The 20,658-nt window shown below is 55.3% G+C and overlaps 1 protein-coding gene across 3 annotated transcripts in view; it reads right to left on the reverse strand.

Annotated features, from left to right (window-relative positions):
- CAMTA1 (calmodulin binding transcription activator 1) overlaps window positions 1-20,658 on the reverse strand; it is a gene marked incomplete at its 3' end in the record, with an annotated part of 128,449 nt that overhangs the window by 26,790 nt on the left and 81,001 nt on the right. For all 3 annotated transcript variants that reach the window (XM_080358898.1, XM_080358897.1, XM_080358896.1), the window contains exons 6-10: window positions 13,957-14,110; window positions 9,345-9,485; window positions 5,221-7,076; window positions 3,208-3,334; window positions 2,320-2,454 (exon numbers count right to left, since the gene is read on the reverse strand). In XM_080358898.1, coding sequence (XP_080215024.1) covers window positions 2,320-2,454; window positions 3,208-3,334; window positions 5,221-7,076; window positions 9,345-9,485; window positions 13,957-14,110 — 2,413 coding nt within the window. The remainder of the gene's footprint in view (window positions 1-2,319; window positions 2,455-3,207; window positions 3,335-5,220; window positions 7,077-9,344; window positions 9,486-13,956; window positions 14,111-20,658) is intronic.

Consider the following 20,658-nt stretch of genomic DNA (forward strand, 5'->3'; position numbering starts at 1 on the left):
CGCTGCTCCCGGGGTTCGGTTGGCTGTTCACCCCGCCTCTCTTGCAGGTGTCGCACCACCTGGGGCCACGAGCTGTAACAGCGTAGCGCAAGGATCTCAGTGTTCCACTGAGTTAATTAAAAGGAATTTTAAAATTCTAGTCAATATTTTGGGACTCTAAATACTCCTTGGAAACCTTGGCTCCAGACTACATAACAGGCAGTAGGGCAAGGATTTGAAGCAAGGCAATTAAAGTAAACAGAGAAGACAGGGATTTGTGTATTTATTCTATTGACAGAATCAACTCACATTAACTTATACCTTAGCTAGCTAAGCTAACATTTGTTCTCTACGGATAAACGGGAAGAAGCTGCTGGTCCTTTAAATAAGAGGGTAATTTACTCCCTTTGGAGCACTGTGCATCAAGGCAGAGGCTTCTGATAAGTCACGGTTAGGATAATTATTCAGCCTGTTTCCCTGAAGGGCCCCTGCAATGCAGCGATCCTTTGGCTCTTCTCTCTCCTCCCTGCCAGCAATGCCCTAGTTTGGCCGCTGCTGCAGCCTCCCCCTTCCACCATCGCGTGGAACAGTCTCTCACCGAGGGCCTGCCCGCTGACCAGGAGCTCGGGACGAGCTGCGGGAACAGCGGGGACGGCGCTCCCCGCCACCCTGCGCGGCGCCTTCGCGTCACCAGCGCTGCGGGAGCCGCTCAACAAGGGCTTTACAACCTGCGCCCGCTCTTCCTTTTTAAGAGATGTTTCTGTTTGCAAGCTATGCCTCTGCAGACACGCCACAAACCTCTTTACTCCTGCAATAACCACAGTGACCTGTCTCTGTTCTGCTCATGTCCACGAACGTCACAAGCAGTGCCACCCTGACTTCCTTCAAATGTCGCTCTTGTGTGTGGCCTGAAAGCACAGCAGCTACCGGCCAGAAAGCAGAGACAGATGGAACATCTGTGTTCTGTGACGTTACAGGCAGGGGGAGAACCAGGGAAGGACGTGTCTGTCTGCTGCTGCTATTCATGGATAACCCTGAACAGCTAAAGATACGGGTGCTGTGCCACTGAAATCATGACTGATGCTACTTGGAAGGAAATTCTACTTTCTTGTTATTTCCCTGCCAATTGTCTCCAAACCCACCAGGTCCAACTCTGCAGGTGTACACGTGGTGCTGTGCCAGCACCCGGCTAGACACGGCTCCTCCTCGCCCGCCCCGCGCTCGCGATGAGCCGCGGGCGCTCCCACGGCAGCGCCGCGGTGCTCAGCCGTGACTCGCGCCAGCGCCCGCGGCCCGCGGCAGGGAGAACGCTTCCACCGACCGCCTGAGTGACCGCAGCAGGGAGAACGCTTCCACTGACCGCCCGAGTGACCGCGGCAGGGAGAACGCTTCCACTGACCGCCCGAGTGACCGCGGCAGGGAGAACGCTTCCACCGACCGCCCGAGTGACCGCGGCAGGGAGAACGCTTCCACCGACCGCCCGAGTGACCGCGGCAGGGAGAACGCTTCCACCGACCGCCCGAGTGACCGCGGCAGGGAGAACGCTTCCACCGACCGCCTGAGTGACCGCGGCAGGGAGAACGCTTCCACCGACCGCCCGAGTGACCGCGGCAGGGAGAACGCTTCCACTGACCACCCGAGTGACCGCGGCAGGGAGAACGCTTCCACTGACCACCCGAGTGACCGCGGCAGGGAGAACGCTTCCACCGACCGCCTGAGTGACCGCGGCAGGGAGAACGCTTCCACTGACCACCCGAGTGACCGCGGCAGGGAGAACGCTTCCACCGACCGCCTGAGTGACCGCGGCAGGGAGAACGCTTCCACTGACCGCCCGAGTGACCGCGGCAGGGAGAACGCTTCCACCGACCGCCCGAGTGACCGCGGCAGGGAGAACGCTTCCACCGACCGCCCGAGTGACCGCGGCAGGGAGAACGCTTCCACTGACCGCCCGAGTGACCGCGGCAGGGAGAACGCTTCCACCGACCGCCCGAGTGACCGCGGCAGGGAGAACGCTTCCACTGACCGCCCGAGTGACCGCGGCAGGGAGAACGCTTCCACCGACCGCCTGAGTGACCGCTGCTCTGCCACGGCCTCCCACAGACAGAACGCAGGAGACCTCCAAGAGCCTTTAGAACACGCCCTGCCTGCGCTGACAGGTGGCAGGCCCGAATCCAGCTTGAAACTGTCCAGTATTTCCCCAGTTAAACAGTTTTAAGCATCTGCCATGTCCATCAAAGACATAATAATAACTACATCCCTCCCCCATGCCAGGAGCCGCTTCGTTCATTCACAGTCCTACCATGCAGTGAGCTTAGTTGAAGAATATTGCACGCTTCTTACCATCCAAGGACAGCCAGTCATGCTGGGAGGAAGGCAGGGTCGGCAGAGCTCTGGCTTTATACTCAAACACCACGGAATTGGAGATGATCTGATTGTTGAAGGCAACTTGCAAAGTCACGAGCCCAGTGTCATGAGCTAAAAGGAAAGTGCACGTGGTGAGACAAACCTCCCTGCAGAAATGCATGGCCAGGTACTACCTGTGGATCTCCCCATGGGCTGGATGGCAGCTGGGAGCAGATACCGTGAAAGGAGAGGGGGCGTTTGACAATGTTTTTGTGACTAGATAACTGAAGAGTCCAAAATGCCCGTCTGTCTTTTCAAACATTAAGGTTCGAAGCTTCAGAGTCATCTAATGGGCTGTTTTAGCAGAAGGTGGAACCAGCCTCACCGCATTTCCAGTGGGAAGCTGGGCCCTAACAATGACGCCAAGTTATTCTGCCTACCCTTAAAGTCATAGTCTGAGGAGCAGCTCCCCTGAAAATCCCTGCAGGGAGGCCGGAGGTGTTCTCATCCTGTGCGGACCAAGAACAAAGTGCAGAACAGGCAGATTAAGAGTCAGAAGAGCAGTGAGTGCACCCTGAATAACAGCTGCTCTTTAGTCTGCTTTCTCAAAACTAAGGAAATGCTCAGAATTATTTTGTTTCAAGTAGTTATTTTAAAGTTAATTCAGAGCTCCTAAGTAATATTTGTTGTGATCTGTTGTGACATATCAAGATCCTTAGCTGCTGTTCTCACACTAAATATGTCAAATAAAAAGTAAAAGCTCCTTGGTGTTTATGCGCTACCGTTCACAAGGGGTCTGTGAGTCTGGTCAAGACAAATACGTGAGACTGTCAGGCTAAGAACTTGCTCTGAAAGCCCCAGCGTTAGGAGAGGGGTGTTCCTTACCTGGGCAGTAGCAGCGCAGCACCCCGGGCTGAATTAAAGATGCAGGCACTGAGATCTGATCAAACAGACAGCTGTAATTATTGCTGGCTTCCTGCCATGGACCGGTAATTAGGACTTTTACTCCTCCCTGTGAGGAAAACAGTGAACAAAACAAGTAGGTTACAGAAAAAGCCACCTCCAGAGGGGGCCGTGACTGCAGGGGCTGAAGGGCAAACAGCATCCCGAGGGCCAAGTGCCAAGCGAACGCGGGTCCCTGGCACCTTCGACACCGGCGGCCCAGTCTCCGCCGCCGCGGGAGAAACGCAAACAGCACCCTGCAGCAGGGGCCTCTGCCCTCGTCACGCGCGCCGCCCCCCGCTCCTGCCCGCCCGTCCTGCGCCAGCTCCGAGGCCGCCCACGGCAAATCTCGATGCTGCGCGCCAGACGTCCCTCCCAGCCGGCAGCTCTGGGGCTCGGGCTGCTCCGCCCCTGCCCACCATCGCCGCCCCGCTGCTGCCGGCCCACGCTCAGCGCTTTCTCCGTGCCACAGAGAAGTGCCGCGGGTCCACCACAGCAAGCGTGCTGCACAGCTGCCGTCACTGCCTTGACCCTGCTGACATGGATGCATGACCACGGAGAGGACACAAAAAGCGACATGTCATCTTCAAAGTGACTATTGCAAGCACGAGAGGAGTCGGACCATGAATCTGACAGACAGTGATGTATGAAATCTCAGCTAAAAACAGCAGTCATACGACTCGCGTTGTTCGGCTACTGGGAACGTGGCTAAATAAGGACGCAAGACGACAGTGGGTGACCCGAACAGGACTGTGTTTGCAGAGAAGCCATGTGAGCACGGCCTGTCCCGACCCTTCCCCTGCCAGGGCTCTGGCGGACGAGCACAATGCTAGGACAGTCGCGCTCCGGCTCCGTCCTGCGCCCGCTCAGGAGCACAGGGGCCCAGCGGGGCCGGGCCACCCGGGGCCACCCCAGCTCCTCCCGCCGGGCACTGCGGCCTCTGGACCCGCAGCCAGCAGCCAGGGGCACGCGTTCCCGTGCCGGTCCCCATTCCATGCCCGCGGCCCTGCTGCCCTCGGGCGGCCGCCGGCGGGAGCGCGGCCGGGATGCGGCTGCAGCGCGGGGACGCGCTCCGGGGGACGCGCTCCGGGGGACGCGCTCCGGGGGACGCGCTCCGGGGGACGCGCTCCGGGGGACGCGCTCCGGGGGACAGCGGCAGCGCCCCGGGACCCCGAGCCTCTGCGGCAGGGCCGGGCGGAGCGGAGCCGGTCGCCGTCCGCCGGGGTGCCCGCGGCCTCTGGGCGCTCCGCAGCAGCACACACAGAAAACAAATGGCTGGGGCATCGCTCTGAGCCGTTGCACATCAAACCCTGACCCGCCAGGATGAATCCACGCAACCAGGAAGTAATCCTGGACTTGCGCTGGTTTTGAAAAACGTTCTGGTGAGTTTATGCAGATGGATTAGGCCTTGCGGTCTGTACAAAACCGAAATACAACAAGCACTGCCAGCGGGAGTCGAACAATTCATTAGTGTAGCAACAGATAACAAAGGTTCCCATGGTAGCAGCAAAAAAAAGGTGTGCACCAGAAAGGCTGCAGGTTCAGTTAGGGGTTTTCTGCTGAGTTTTGGGACCTTCTACACAAGCGCTAAGGAGTCGGACTGGCCGTGCGGACACCAGGAGCGCCAGCAGCAGTGCCGGCGCAGCCAGGCGCCCTGACCACGGGCCGGGCCCGGCTCGGCTCCGCGGGCCGCGCTGCGCCGCTGCCGGCGTCACGCAGCCAGCCAACAGCGGCAGCGACCGCCGCGTGCTGGCGCTTCAGCCGTGTCACCCTCCACACAAGTGTAATTAACTGAAGTACAGGCAGACATGCAAACGGCCTTGGGCCTCTGACTTCCAAGAGAAATACTTTGAAAGCCTCGTCAAAACTTCAAGGAAACAGTTCTTGGGAGCCCTGATTAACAAAGCAATGACAAAGAAAGCGGCAAACATTAATGAGTAAAAGCCCTGGACTTACCTCAGGGTAAGACCATTCTGGTGAATAATCTGTCACCATGAACAAGCGCCCGCTCTGCTGCAGCAACCCCAGAGTGCCTTGTGCTGCAGCTGCAGACACCACCTCAGCCACGTGCATGTACGCCATGGTGCTGGCGCCGCTCTCCGTGCTGCTGAGCTGCATGTTGGCTTGCTGAGGGCTGCAGCAAGGAATGCACATTTCAGCCTGGCTGTAGGTTGCTCTGTTACTGTCTTCAGGCTGAGACAGTCCGGCACTGTCACCCGACACCAGCTGGTGTCCATAGAGAGCATTGCTCCCACCTTCCACCGATATGAAATCATTAATTAGATCAGAAAACTGGTTGCTGAAGGAGATGTCAAAGTGGTCCAAGTTAAGCTCCATGTTGGAGGAGTTATTTAAGCTGGGATGGGCCACAGGATAGAGTCCTTGTACCATGTTTCCTTGGAGAATAGGGAGGTTGTTCCCGTTCCTGATACCCCCATTGGCCTCGGGCTGCAAGTAGTGTTCTGTGCTGCAAGCTTGAAGATCCCCTGATTTCAGTAGATTTTCATTCCCTTCTGCCTGCTGGGAAGTCTCCATGGGAACTTCAGCTTCTGCAGTCATAGCCTGGAAGTTTGTTTGGAACTGCATGAGCTGGAGAGAAGAGCTGGACTCTATTCTGGTTTCCACTGTGCCGTTACAGTTGGAAGTGGTTTGGGATGGGGACTCTGTTTTCACACTGGGGATTCCTAACGTGTTCACAAATGAGCCACTTGTGTCATTCAAGTTGTTGTGAGTGTTCTGCTCAAGGGGAAGAGGTTTGCTGGCATCCTGCAGAAAGAAGCTGGGAGAAGGGGTCTGATGAACATGAGGGCTCTGGACAGTCTGACTGAAGCTGGAAGAATAGTCCTTGTTGGAGTCAATGGCACTGAAGTCCATCTGCTCCAGGGTGGTACTTGGGCTCAGGCCTCCTCCGGACGGAAGCAAACCTGAGCCAGTGGTGAGCGTGAGTGTGTTCGATGCAGAAGTGGAGGAAAATGCTTCTTTGGACATCTGTTGTTCAAAAGATGTGTCCTCAGTTTTAATTTCTTTTGTGAGGGTCGTATTGAAGTTGAAGCTGCGTTCTGTTGTGGGCGACTGCCTCATGTTGGTACTGATGCTGTCGCTTTTCATACCTCCTCCACCATACGTCTGCCCTTGCTTGGGATTGTTAAGAAAACAGTCTGGGTCAAAATTCATGGTGGTTTCTGGAATTTTTCTATTTCCATCTAAAGTTGTAGAGAGCACGAGTTCCTCAGAGACAGTGCTGGGCAGCATCGACAAGCTCTCCGAACTGCCAGCTGTTGGAAAAGCAAACTTGTGTCCATCTGAACTCACAGCAAGTACCAGTCCTTGTGCAGCTGCGTCTGAGGACAGAAGGTGTTGGTTTGGGCCAGAGGTGGGTGACATGGTGTACACAGCTTCACTGGTGACTTCTGACATAAACACGGTGGCACTTTGTGACAAGCTTCCCATAACGGACGCCACAGCCATACTGGACACGCCGGTGACGGCCGGGCTGTCCGCCATGTCCGGGTCGCTGTTCAACCCGCTGCTGATGGACACCGGAGAGTTCTGGGTTGTGTCGGGGACCTCCACCTGGTTGGTGGAGGAAACCTCGGTGCTGTTTTGGTGGAGCAACACTGGTTTCGCCACTTTGCCGTTCCTCTTCTCTCGGCTGGAGGCCTTGCCATGGCTGTGCTCGTTCTTGCCTTCAGAGACATCGTTATTTTGTACCTCTGAGTGAGCGCTGTACCCACCTGTCCTTGGTTCGACCTTTGGTGATATGATGCGGTGTTTGGCACTGTTACACTTGTGATGCACACTGCTTCCTGCCCCTGTGCCGGAAAACAACATTTGCCATTCAGTACATACAAAATTAAGACGACGCTAGTTGTGTATCTTAGGGCTGTAGCAAAGGAGAGCTGTGCTCACGCTGTGTGTGTGAGGGAGAGCTGGCGCACACGAGACCTTGGAAATAACGTCTTCCTAGTGCCAGGTTTACAGCTCCCTTTGCACCTAACGCATAGATCCTTTGTGTGCAATGACACAACCTCTGAACAGCTGCGTTTGTTCCCCTCCCCTCACCCCACGTAGCAGCCGTCCCCCTCAGCCCTGCTGGATCGGACGCCACGGGAGAGGAATCGGCACCCGCGACCAGTTTTGGAGCTACTGAAACGCGCCCGATCACCGCACGGAGCCCGCAAGGCCGTGGCAGCGGGTTTCTGCCGCAAAGGCCCGTCTGTCTGCAGCGCGACGCGCCCTCGGCCCCGCTCGGCCCCCGCTTGGCCCCGCACGGCTGCTCAGCCCCGCTCGGCCCCCGCACGGCTGCTCGGCCCCGCTCGGCCCCCGCACGGCTGCTCGGCCCCGCACGGCTGCTCGGCCCCGCTCGGCCCCGCTCGGCCCCGCTCGGCCCCGCTCGGCCCGTCACGCCGCGATGCCGGGTGGTTTGACAACCACTCTCCTGGGCTGGATGCTGACTGGTAACACGGAGGTGACAGATGCCACATCACAGTCCTGTACCGAGTGTCATCCTGCCACCTTGATCGCAACCTTATCTCCTTGTTATTATCGTGTCTATTACAGCTGCCAATCACATTATTTAAAAGCAGCACAACGAAAGCCCGTAAGGGGGGCGGCGCGTTCCTCCGGTGCTGAGCCGTTCCTCTGCTGACAATGCACGTTTTGCGCACGGAGAGGTCGCGGGCACAGCGTGCAACTGGCACCGCAGCGGCTGGAGGACGCGCCAGCCCAGGCCGGCGGGAGAACGTCCCCGAGCCCGGGAGGACGAAGGACACGACGCTGTCTGCACACGCGTCTCGGCCCCAAACTCCGGTGCCAGGACTGCTTGTGGTGTTCAAGAAAGAACAGCCCACGAATTTTTGATGTTTCCTTCCTTAATCGATTCATTTTCCCCAGAATAAGGTAAGAACATTAATTATGGTACTGCATAACGACTACAAGGGGAAAGAGACCTCCTCCTTAGAGCTAATGGCTATGATTATCAATGCCGTCTTCTGAGTAACATAAAGCATCCATGTAGCCACTGCAGTTTGCTAAATCTTTTGTTCCCTGCCCTTGAAAGGGAACTTCTTTATTATGTGCTCAAGACTTGAATCAGGTCACTTAAAGTAGTTCAGGACAGCGCTTTTGAGACTAAATGCAACATAAACCTCTCTGTTCTCCCAGGCAGAGACGAACGGGAGCAAGGGAGAGGCGTTTGCGCTGCGGGACCGCCCGCGTCCGCGCGCGAGCGTCACGAAGCAAAGCGACGCTGCTGCGTCAAACGGCACGCAGCCGACCTGGCGCTAGACAAAACATCAAAGGAAGAATAGAAGGATTCGTGTTCAGATCTGCAAGCCTGGATCAAATGCTGAGCCGTAAGGTTGAATTTTAATCCAAACTCAGGTATTTCAGAGGTCATCATTCTTACTCAAGTCTCAATTGTATAATGCAACTGCCCCCAAAAAAGAAGAAAAAATAAACCCTTAGAAGCACTGTCAGTTTTCCTTTAGAAATTCTGCTAAAGACTAATGAATGTGTCATATTTTACTGGGCCAAAGCACTAGGAAGGGGTGGCTATAAAGCAGATGAGTTGGAAAAGAGAATCACTGAGCCTCCTGCTCTGTGTACAAAATGCTAAACTAAGGATGCTGTTTCTTGCTGTTGTAGCCTCACTCAAAACCATCCCTTACTGGGAAAGAAATCTGTATTTTCATGATGCCTAAATAAAACTTATCCCAGTGATACCTTGCAATTAACCACCTGAGCCCATTTTCTTCAGCAAAGTGGGCTGCAGGGCAAGAGTTCAGAGGGTGAAGTTGGAAGAACATTCAGTTTCGATGCTTTGAACATGTAGAAGAGAATATGCCTTTTTGAGCACGCCACGCATGGAGAGCATTCGTTAGAGTTTGTACATTACAGAGCACTGACAAGTTTTTCAGAAGTTCCAGATACACCATTTTGTGCTCAAGACTCCTTCTGCCACCTCTGAACCAGCTGTGTCTCAGCAGGTCACGATACGACACTGAAGCACCTCAGCGCTACAAACCCAACCCTAAGCCCGGATTAAGCTGCGCCCACTCCGTGCCCCTCGAGGTGCTCACCCAAGGTACCAGTGCAGAGACAGTTGTGTGTCCGGGGCTGCGGTTTGGTCTGGTGGCTGTCGAGGATCTGCTGCACCAGCTGCTCCACCGAGAACCCCGAGCTGCTGTTGCCGTTGCTGCACGTCCACTTGATGCCATGAACTGCCAAGAGAACAGCAAAACTTCCCTCAGAGACATCCCAGGAATCACCAAAAGAAAGGCAGAAACCCATTCCTGCTGCTTTTTGTCAGGAAAACACCCCAGCAGAACATCTTTGTTCCGTTTGCTGTTAGTGGCGGCTCTCGCTATGGTGAACCATGGTAAGGACTATCTGAGCAGTGCACGTGACCTTCGATAAAACCCGAAAGCAACCAAATACTTGTGTTTCATTGAAGCAAACCAACACAATTCCAAGAAACACTCTGCAATCTTTTCCTCCCTAATGTGAAATCAGAATTAGCTTGTTTTATAATAAAATCAGCAGCTACAGATCTGCCGGTGTAACGCGAGGGCAACCCTCTGCCAGGCCTTCGCTGCCGTGCCGGCCGGCACCGCCCTTCTCCGGGAGCCGCCACCGGACACCGCGCCAGCTCCTCCGCAGACAGCGCTTGGTAATTTGGGACAGGACGGGGCGATGCTGCGGGACACGCTGCAAACTGAAGGTCTCTCTTCTTGGGGTCTGTTAGCCGTTTACAATGCCAAACTGCAGGCACGTAAATTATTGGAATAAAGGCTCCCTCTCAGAATTTTTAGATGCAGAACTGCACATAACAGTGGTATTTTCAACCCGAATTACAATCGAAAGAGCATTTATAAAATATTTTCTCCATAATAACTGACTCAAAGCATCTTCTGTCTCCTTAAATGTCTCTTTAAGTGATTTACGCGTGTCTATCATGTATCCATCCTCTGCGGGCCGGGGAGCGCGGCTGCGGCCCCGGTGCCCTGTCCCTGTCCCGCCCAGCGCGGCCGCTGCTGCGGGAGGGAGACGGCGATCCCCGCTCCCTCGTGCCGCTCGCTCAGCGTGCCCCGCGCCGCCGGCGGAACCGCCCCGGGCCCGCTCTGTGCAGCACGATCATTGCTTTTTATCACCTGTCGCTGTGCTCCCTCACCACCCGCTGGTGTTACCGTGCCTCACAGCATCTCATCTTGGTTAAGTTTTATATTACAGAATTCACACGTTTATTGGCTGGGCTGCATAACTTGCAGAAATACTGTAAATAAGGTTTACAAGTTTTCTTCCTCATATCAGTATTTAAAGTACTGCAGTTACTTTAGTAATGAGTCCCTCTATCCTTGCTTGACAACCACATTTATTGTTATCGTACCCAACAGATTTGGCTTTCTAGTAAATGCACAATTTTGAATTTCCTCTTAACACTCAGTATGTGTTATTACGCCTAAGCTAAAGTTTATATACGCTTACCGCTTCAGTACCTCCACTCACATTTGTTTTATTATTCTAGGTATGTTATTCTGTTACGTGTGATGTTATACCTAATAAGTGATGTTCAAATAGCAGTTTTGCAAAAAATACGTTGACAGCAAGATTAAAATGCAGCGATGTATTTGGCATATTTTCAGCTCTACTATATAAAGGCACTGAGCTGTACTCACTAGGTCCTCTGTGGTCACCTCGGAAGCGCTTTGCTGAACCGGGGGTCACAGTCAGTTTTACAGCAGAGCCTGGTCCCTGCTGCCAAACCCCCGGAGCAGCGTCACGACCGGGCAAGTCTGGTAACGAACTGCGTCTCACGGTTTGTGTCCGTGAGTCTGAACCGAGCTGCGGGCTGGAAGCTCCGAAGCAAGGCAGCTTTGCAGCCGGACACCTACAGCGTCAGGCTGGTGATTTCCAGGTCCCTGCTGCCGAGGGCCCTGCTGTGCCCCCGTTCCCCGGTCCGAACGGGGTGCAACGGATTTCAGTGCTTACGTTCCCCATACATCAGGAAGGTTACAAAACAGAAAGCCAGTAAAAGGTGACAGATGGCAAAAAAAATGTATAGATGCTTAATGCAAATTATCTACTACCTTAACACATCCAATATGCGCGTTTTCTCCTTCCCCCTTGTAAAGAACTCCTGTGAGCTGGTAAGATTTTAGTACTGAATACCAAATGCTACTGAGATGGCTTGTAACATGTCATGCTTGGCTTCCTGACACATAATGAATCAGCAGGAAAGGAGATTTCCATACGGAAGAAAACGCATTAAGAAAGGAAGGTTAAGAAACAAGCACATACACACACGCTCTTCCTGCTTCTTAGTGGTTGGAAAAGTGAAATCACTGTAGAACCACGTTTGATTAAATACAGTCCGAATGCAGGAACGCAAAGAAAAATAAAAAGAGGGAAAAATATTGAAGCTCAGCAGCAATTCTGGGAGGTGTTTTAATCCGATTTCTGGTCAGACGCCCCCGGTGTTTCCTGATCAGTTACAATTCAAACGCCAGGGGGCGCCCGCGGATCAGGAACGGGCGCTGGGGGCGGGGCCTGGGGGCGGGGCCGGGGCGGGGCCCCCGCCCACGCAGAATGACCGGATCACCGGATCGCACAATGTCGGATCGGAAGGCACCTCAGCAGACCCCCAGTCCGACCCCACGGGCTTCGCGCCGCCCTCCGCGGGGAGTTTCTTTTCAGTGTTTTTAAGCACAAATCTGGCTGGGCGGTTTTGTGAGAAGCCCCCGCGGCGCTGACCGCCCGTGTAAACGGAGCTCAAAGACCCGGCAGCTCAGCGCCTCAGACCGGATTAGTGCCAGTCACTGCACCTAAACTTCGTTCGAGGCTGAAGCGCCCAGTGCCTGCTGCTGTGACAACGTGGGGACACAGGTCCAGGTCACCTCCCCGAGCCCTGGATGGTCCCTTCCCACGGGCAGGACAGAGAACTCGAGCTCCTGTGCCCAAAGGGTTCGGTGACACCCACAGCTTCCCGGCTGCAAGCAGCAGCCACAGCACGAGCCACCAGTTTGTGAACAGCAGAGCAATGAAAAAAGCTTTTTTCCCCAAGAAAGACAGGTCTTAATTATAGCAGACCTGAAACGAGGACTGCAACGCAGCACCAGCTGTGAGCGCGTAACTCGCGCTCTGCCGGCCGAGGGATGAGAGTGCCAAATGGGGACGATTTGGAGAAACCCTCAACCAGAGCTGGCCCACAATTTGCTGATCATATGGAGCTTATTCACAGAATTCTGCTGTGCTGGATTCTGCCACTGCATTTTGCGTTTACCACCAGATGCCTCAGAGGACACCTGCTAATCTGTTCACAGACATCTCCAAGCGAGCCCATAACGGGGCACGAGAGGCGGAGAACACTGAGAGCCACGCCAAACCGAGGCCCATTCTTCACACCAGGCATCCCAAAATGACTTACAGGTGTCTCAGACAACGCTCCCACAGAATCTCCATCTACTATTGCTACTCATTCTGCACAACCGTCCCGAAAGGCTGCAGTCGTACAGAAGCAACACACGCGATGACCCTTTTATTCAGCCAGTTAGGATGCTGCCGACAGTCAGATTGTCACCGGTCTGCAGAGGTTTCGGTGGGGGCTTCGCAGCCCCCTGTGCTCCCTGATCACAGCTCTGAGACATCTCCTGGGCTGGAAGGAGAGAGGAATCGTCTGCCGGAGCCGTGACCAGCGCCCATCTCAGCCGGGCTGCGCTCTGCGACGGGTGACACGGCTGGCGCAGGAGCCGGGGCCTCGCTGGGGCTCTGGGACCACGCGCTGGGCTGCGAGGAGGCAACCGAGTGAATTACAGATGCAAGAATGCGAGCAAACCCCCCGCTTTTCAGGAAAAGCAGCCTGGGGTGTTTGTCCGCACGCTGCCGCTGTCCCGGCCGCGCCGCGCGGCCAAGGGAACCCGCTGCCGCGCCGCCCCGGGCTCCGACAGAGGCCAAAAGCTCTAACACCAGGGCGAGCAAACAGCCCTTGTTCTCAGCGAGTCACTGACCCCTGGGCAGGAGGAGGCATCGTCCCCAGGGGCAGAACCGGTGCCAGCTTATCCTCCAACTCCGAACGACACAACAGTCGGGAACGGGATGAAAACCCTCCCTGCAGGGCAGCGCCTGTCCCGGGACCTGCACGCGCAGCCTGGCTGCGCCATCGCGCACCGTCCAAAACGCGACGTGCTTATGAAAAACGGCAACCAAGGAAACCACAGAATCGACAAAAGCCGCATGCAGCTTCCAGCTCCAGAGGAACAGCACTAGAGGAACCACAACACCAACAGGGACGGGGTGAGACTGTCACCTGGCCAGCACCACACGTGACACTTTGAGTAAGTCACTGACAAACCTGCTTTAGGGCAGAGAAATTTGGCAACATCAGGCGATCAAACTGTGAAGGTTGTGAAAGAATGTGATTAATGCAAAAATGTGATGAAACTAACGTGCTTGGCTCCAGAACCTCGTGGCACACCCAATACTGGAACCAAATCTGATGGCTTCTTGGCGAGCAGTGCCCCTCTGTGCTCCCCCAACACCGTTATCCAAGTCCTCGTTGTTTTCTAAGTCTGACCAGAATCTAAAGCTTTTATTTTAGCTACATTTCTAAGGATACCTTTCCCAGGACATGTATCCATAACCAGAGATTTTAACCCTCTGTAAAGCCAAAGAGCAAAGAAGCCTCCAGATACTCACACATGGGTTTGAGCTGTCCGATGAGCTCCTCTTTTGTCCACTTCGCCCATTCCTTCTTGTCTGTGTTTATTGAGCATAAGATGGGGCCGCAGGGCTTCCCGCAGTCCTCGATGGCAGGGACGTTCAGGTAGTGCACCAGCACGATGTCCGGGTTCTGCGGGGAGAGCACAGACAACGTCACGTCCTCGCCCCCTCTCTGCGCCGCGAGCTTCGGGGGGTCGGGACTGAGAGCCCAGGTCCTGCGCAGGAGCGCACGGCGCTTGCTGCCGCGGGGCTGTTCGCCGCGCCCCCTCTCCCCTGCGCTCGAGGGGCCGCGGGGACACGGGGGACACGGGGGACGCCCTGCTGCGCCGCGGCCCTGTCCCCCCGGCACCCGCGCTCCACGCAGGGAGCTCAGCAGCGTTACCGCCCTGTGAGTAAATGAATCATCCGAAGAGCCACAACTCCGCCAGTTCCCACCAGCGTCCCAGGGAGATTGTACAATAGATAATAACGAGATTGAGAAGCTGATTTCTTTCCCTTAAGTCATTTACTCCTAAGTTCACAAACTTTAATGACTGCTTTGAAATTATTTATAAAAATAAATACGATAATGGTGTAATTAAAACCCTAATGTTTCATTAATGCTGTTAGAGCCCTGTTCCAAGGGGGAGGGGGAGCACAACCCATCATTCGTTTGCAAAGGTTGTGCTAATGGCAGCACTTGCTTATGAAACCGCCGAGGGTTGGAGCAGCGGGTGGACAGTGGCGCGGGGACAGACGGCGCGGGGACAGACGGCGCGGCAGAGCGTCCCCGAGCCCCGTGGAGCCACCCCTGCACCGGGGCAGCCAGAGCTGCCGCCGCCGGCCCGGCCGGGCCCCGCGCGCCGCGGCATCGCGTCCTGCCGGGGGCCGCAGGAGCCTGTCCCGCTGCCCCGGTGCCGCCGGGTAAGCAGGAGATGACACGAGAAGTGGTTAAAAAAACAAAGTAAGCTGTTAGTTTTGATAAAGAAAAATGCAGCTGCAACATCTGTCTGATTCTTGTTTGCAGCTTCATCAGCACTAAGTGGTCAATAAATCAGACTGGCACGGTGTTACGTTTCTTCCATGGCTCGAACATTAATCTAGTGCCAGTTCTCATGAAAAATGAAGGAGGAAAACTATGTGATAGTGAAAGTGTACACATTATCCAGAAGCAGTAACGGCTGTACCGGTGCCGCAGCCCCGCGCTGCTGACGCAACCCGGAGCGCCGAGGAGGCGCACGCTGCGGCCGGCGCCCGCCCCACGGCAGGACGCTCTGTCCCACGTGCCTCTTTCACACAGCAAGAGAAGAGAGCAGGGAACAGGACAGGGCGCCTGTCCTGCCTCAGATCCCCAAGGCAGAATAAACAACCTGGCTGCTAACTAGAGATATTATAATTGTTATTAGTGATGGGGAATCAGGGTGCTTCAACCTGGCTACATCTCATGGGCTTCACCCCAACCCGCTGGCCTTGACGGCAGCGCAGCCACCGCCTCCGGAGCTGCGGCGGGTCGGGCAGAGGAAGGTGAGCTTTGCCGAGCCCGCGCGCTCAGGCTGAGCCGGTGACAGATGCTGACGCCACATCCCATTAGATTTTAAAGTAGCAAGAGCAAATTTGTCAGATAAATGGTTGGAGACGTGCTGCAGAGTTACCAGCTTCTTAGGTAACTCCACGGCTGCGCCTTGCCTCGTTCCTTCGGAGATTTTCCGTGACCTTTTTATTCCATAGTATGCTCTAATAACAACATTGAAGTTTCAGCAATGCCTTCTGAAGAGTGTAGCAAATAGCAATGCATTTGCCGATACATGGAGAAATTACTTTATTTTTTCTGTTTTTTATATTTACTCCCCAAAAATGCCTCTGAAGTTGAGATATTTTCTAAGTTGAGTGCTGCCGCACTCTCACGTTGGCCACAGAAAAGAACACACGGTGCCGACAACACCGCACCCTTCACAGAACCTGCGAAGGCAGAGGCTGCTCCATTTCAGAACAGCTGCGCCCTGTCCCACGGGCAAACCGGCGCCCGCCCGCGCCCTGCACCCCGCTGGACACCCTGGCACGCAGCCGAGCGCGGCACATCCAGCGCCACACACGGGAACGCTCCGTTCAACAGGGGAACGCGTACGCTGGGGAGCGTGGGGGCACATCAAAGGTTTCTTGGCAGCTCAGGCGCTGGTGCGTCTTGGAAACCCGAGTTTCCAGTGTCACAGGCCGAGGGCCGAACGCCCCGCGGGTGGGGATGGCGACGGCGACGGCCGCAGAGCCCTGAACCCGCAGGCGAGTCCTCGGCACAAACCCCGCTCGGTTCGCCGGGTCGTCAAGTCGTTCTTTTTTATAGATAGAGACACAAGGAAAAAATGAAATCTAAAACGCATTGTCAACTTGAATGATTTTCCAGGTTCTTGTCACTAAACAACCATCATCCCTCAGAGCACAAGAAGGGCAATAAAACCAATAGAACTAATAAAGGAAAACCGTGTGCAGCTTGACGGATCTGGCTGTCCCCGCCGCGTGACAGCCCATTTCACCGGCTGGCAAATTGAAGGCGCAGCAGACTTGTCCCCAGGATAAGTGAGACCCTGACAACGCCAGCCCTGACTCCTAGTTTTTTAACACCATTGAGTTCCACTAAAAAAGGACCATTTTGAAAGACCATTCAAAAGATTTCACAGCATATATTTGCAGCTGCTCAGTAAACGCTGTTCAAGTTCTTGTCTCCGCCAAACACAGCGCAGACCGTTCTGTGCCACTGGTGACCCGTCACGGCTGCCAAAGGGACGCGCTCACCTTGGTAATCCTGTTTGTCTGCATATGGAAAAAAACCTAGATTTTTATTTGTAACTGAAATAATCTGGGAACCCCCAACCAAATAGCTTTTCAAAGCCCGTAATACAGGGCGGAGGAGCACGGCTGTGCAGGTGTCGCTGGGGAATCGAGCCCCGCGTTCCCGGAGCCCCCGGGCTGCGCCGGCCCCGGCGCTTCGCGGTGAGAACCCGAACAAAGCCCGAACCCGAACCAAAGCCCGAACCAAAGCCCAAGCCCGCGCTCCACCCGCCCAGGAACCCGCTCACGTCCCTCTGCGCGCCCCCCGAGCCATCACGCTCTGGAGTCACTTATTTAGCAATAAATTACAATGGTCTGAAATCATTAGTAACAAAGTAAATTGTTTTAATTGATCTGAACTTTTTTTTACGATGCGGGAACTTCGTTTCTATATAATTGCACTTTCTAAAGGAGTAAAATAGCAAATTAATCACTCTTGGAGCCTGCAATCTTTAAAATGCTCCTGATTCTGAAAGGCTGCATGCTGGAAATGGAGAATAATCCGCATCTCCATGACTCTTCCACGTTCGTGTCTGTAACGAACCCCGAACGCGTCTCGGGAGCCTCGCAGGGGCTCGAGGACGCAGGACACGCCGCACGGGCCCTCCGCACGGCAGCGGCTGCGCGCTGTGCTGCGGCACCTGCCAGCGCCGCGCACGGGACTTCAACTTCTGCAGGGATCAGAGGTGATGAGGACTATGCAGATTTAAATCATTTTGAGATCTCATTCCATGTAACCTCAGCCAAATACAAAGGTGCAGGGGTCCTGTTAATAAACGAACACACTCTGCTCAGCCCCTTTCTGTCTGCACAGGCGCCCCCGGAGCGGCAGCAAAGCGCCCATCTGAAACAACCTACTATAAATGTATTTTCCATTCAAATTGATTGGGGGGGTTCAGAGGAAATATTCAATTTATGAATAGAGTATAAACGGCACCTTTCAAAAGAACAGTTTTAGGCACAGATTAGCGCTCCATCCTCGTTGCTTCTGATAGGGCTAATCACCACCCTAAATCAGTGTTTCAGCTGAACCTGACATTGGAAATCATGTATAATTATACTGATTAATTTTGCTGAAAACATACCGTGTTTTGCTATAGAAATGTAAACACAGTAAGGTGAAAGGGTGACACAAATAGCTGACGCTGGCTGCCGCTCAGAACATGCTCAGGTGCTGGAGCCTGGAGTGACTGCACCTATGAAAAGAACAGCCCCACACCTGCCCACTGACTCCGAAAGGAAGGAGCAGAGGAACACCGATGGGTATGACCGGGAGTGGCTGCGACCCACTGACACATCCAGTCATTTACACATACATCAGAATAAAGTGAAGCAAACAATATACGAGGAGTGCTGGAAACAGTCCTGCAAACCCCCTGCACGGTGGAGCGTGTGAAATGGCCAAAGAAACAGGTACAGCGCCCCACATGGCGCCCCATGGCCCCGCACACGGTGCCCCACAGAGCGCCCCACGGCCCCGCACACAGCGCCCCACAGAGCGCCCCACGGCCCCGCACACAGCGCCCCACAGAGTGCCCCACAGAGCGCCCCACGGCCCCGCACACGGCGCCCCACAGAGCGCCCCACAGAGCGCCCCACGGCCCTGCACACGGCGCCCCACAGAGTGCCCCACGGCCCCGCACACGGCGCCCCACAGGGCGCCCCACAGAGCGCCCCACAGAGCGCCCCACAGAGCGCCCCACGGCCCTGCACACGGCCCCCCTGCACAGACTGCGGGCGGCACGGGGAGCCGGGTTTGCTCCAGCACAGAGCCTGAGGATAAACGGCAGAGAAAGGCAAACACAAAGCTGCAGCCGAGCAAGTCACATTAGGTCTGACACGGGGAAGCTGTGATGCATTACTCACCCTGATAAGTTTAATGTATAATTTAGAAAGATCTCACCAAAATGGAAAAGAGAAGCTCTTAAGCAGCTCTGAAGGGTGTTCGGCTCAGGCATCGCGCATGGTTAGTGCTCGAGGGAAGCTGCCAGCTCTGTGTCAGGAGCCCACCCCTCGCCCAATAATTCCATTTATATGTATCTCAATGCTGAAGCACTTCAGAAACAACTCATTCCTTTTCATAGGCCAGATTTAGGGTTTTTATTGAGTATCAGGTATTACCTCCCTGCTTGATGACCAAACCCCATCAGATCGGAAAGCCCTGAGTGCTGCCCAGTGTCGCGGGCACCTCAACAGGCGGCTCGAGCCGCCACCCCGCGAGTCACAGATGACCTACAGTACGTTAGGGCCTTAGAGGACGCATCGCCACAAATTTAAAATAAATAAATATTTTTAACCTAATCACAGCCCACATAACACACGAGGTGATATCACGCTAGTTTAAAGGAGCATCAATGACAACAGCCACCTGGCCGCGCTCCCTCGTGGGAACACTCCGCTCAGCACGGAGCGCTCGGGGTCGTCCCGCCCCGGGCTCAGGGACCCGAGACGCTCCTCAGGACACATCACCCCGGCAACTGCTCCATGAAGCACTTTATCACACACACTTTTTAAACTCTCGGTAACACGCAGAGATAAGGGAACAGGAACTTGGGCTGCAGTTTCATAACATTTTCCCAATTTCCAGTGGTTTATCTCCAGAAAACATCAGCAAGTCTCCCAAATCCTTACACATTAGTACGGCTGGTGATATCAGCCTCTCCGACCTCAAACTGCAATAATTTTCTCAGAATAAGTTGCTCAAAAAGGGAACCCTTGTGCCAAGAGCAGTCTGCCTCCCACACGCGAGCAGCGGGCGCGCACCTCTGCAGCGCACACCAGAACTGGCTGGGTGTGCTGACATTTACCTGAAGCAATGCTGCCCATGCCTATGTCGGCGTGCGAGAGATGGGCCACCTCGACCCCAAATCCACGTCCTTCCGAGGTGACGGTGGGGACGCCCGGCAGGGAGATCCCGACGTCCAGAGACCGAGCTGCAGCCAGACATGAAACACGGCACACGAAACAGGGCCTGGCACAGAGACACCGAACACCGGGGCGCGCAGGCCCGGCCGGGACGGGCGCGCGGTCCCTGGAGCGCCGGAGCCCACGTCCCGCTGCGGCCGCGGAGCCCGATCCCCGGACTCTCCGCTGCGGCGCGGGAGCCGCTCCACCGCGCCGCGCTGGCCCGGAGCGCTCGCGCAGCAGCAGCCACCCCGGCCTGCACCTCTTTGTTTTCTTAATTTCTTATTAATTTTTTTTGCAAGCACAGACTGTGCCCTCAGAACGTGAGATAACTTGAGTTCAGAGATGCAATAAAGAATAGCACACCCCTCCCAGAGCTTTTAGACTCAAAATCTCATCAAAAAGAAATGCAGTTTCATAAATTATGTAGCTGTACCCTGCCTATCACATTTGGCTGCTGTGTGGAGCCTCTTCACCTGACAGTGGGTTTAAATTACGAGAGCTCCTTGAAAGCCACGAGGGCTCGTGCCACGCGCTGTGAGCGCAGCCCCGCGCCGGCTGCTGCAGCCTGCCGAACCCCGGCGTCCTCGGGGCCAAAGCGAGCTCTGCTGCTGCCAACGCTCCTGCAAGGCCGCCCGGCTCAGTGGGCAGCGGGGCTTGTGCCGAACAGCCCGGCCGAGGCGTCCTGGTGGGGAGGAACGCGGCGTTTCCCCAAGGGACGGCGGCCGAGCACCCGAGCCGGCGCTGCCGCGGCGCCCCCGCTCACCAAACAGCACGGCGCTGCTCAGCGTGTTCAGACCCTGGCACAGCGAGCGATGAAAGACTTTGAGCACTGCCAGTGTGCTGATTTTAGCAGAAAAGGGAGCTGGGGAGAAGGGATTCCTACAGACAAAAATAGCAAGTGTTAAAGCTGCAGCAGAGAGAAGGGCTGCGGAACATGGAGTCCTCTCCGGCAGCATCCAGACAGGCAGC

This window comes from Nesoenas mayeri (assembly GCF_963082525.1).
Source record: "Nesoenas mayeri genome assembly, chromosome: 24".
Lineage (NCBI taxonomy): Eukaryota > Metazoa > Chordata > Aves > Columbiformes > Columbidae > Nesoenas > Nesoenas mayeri.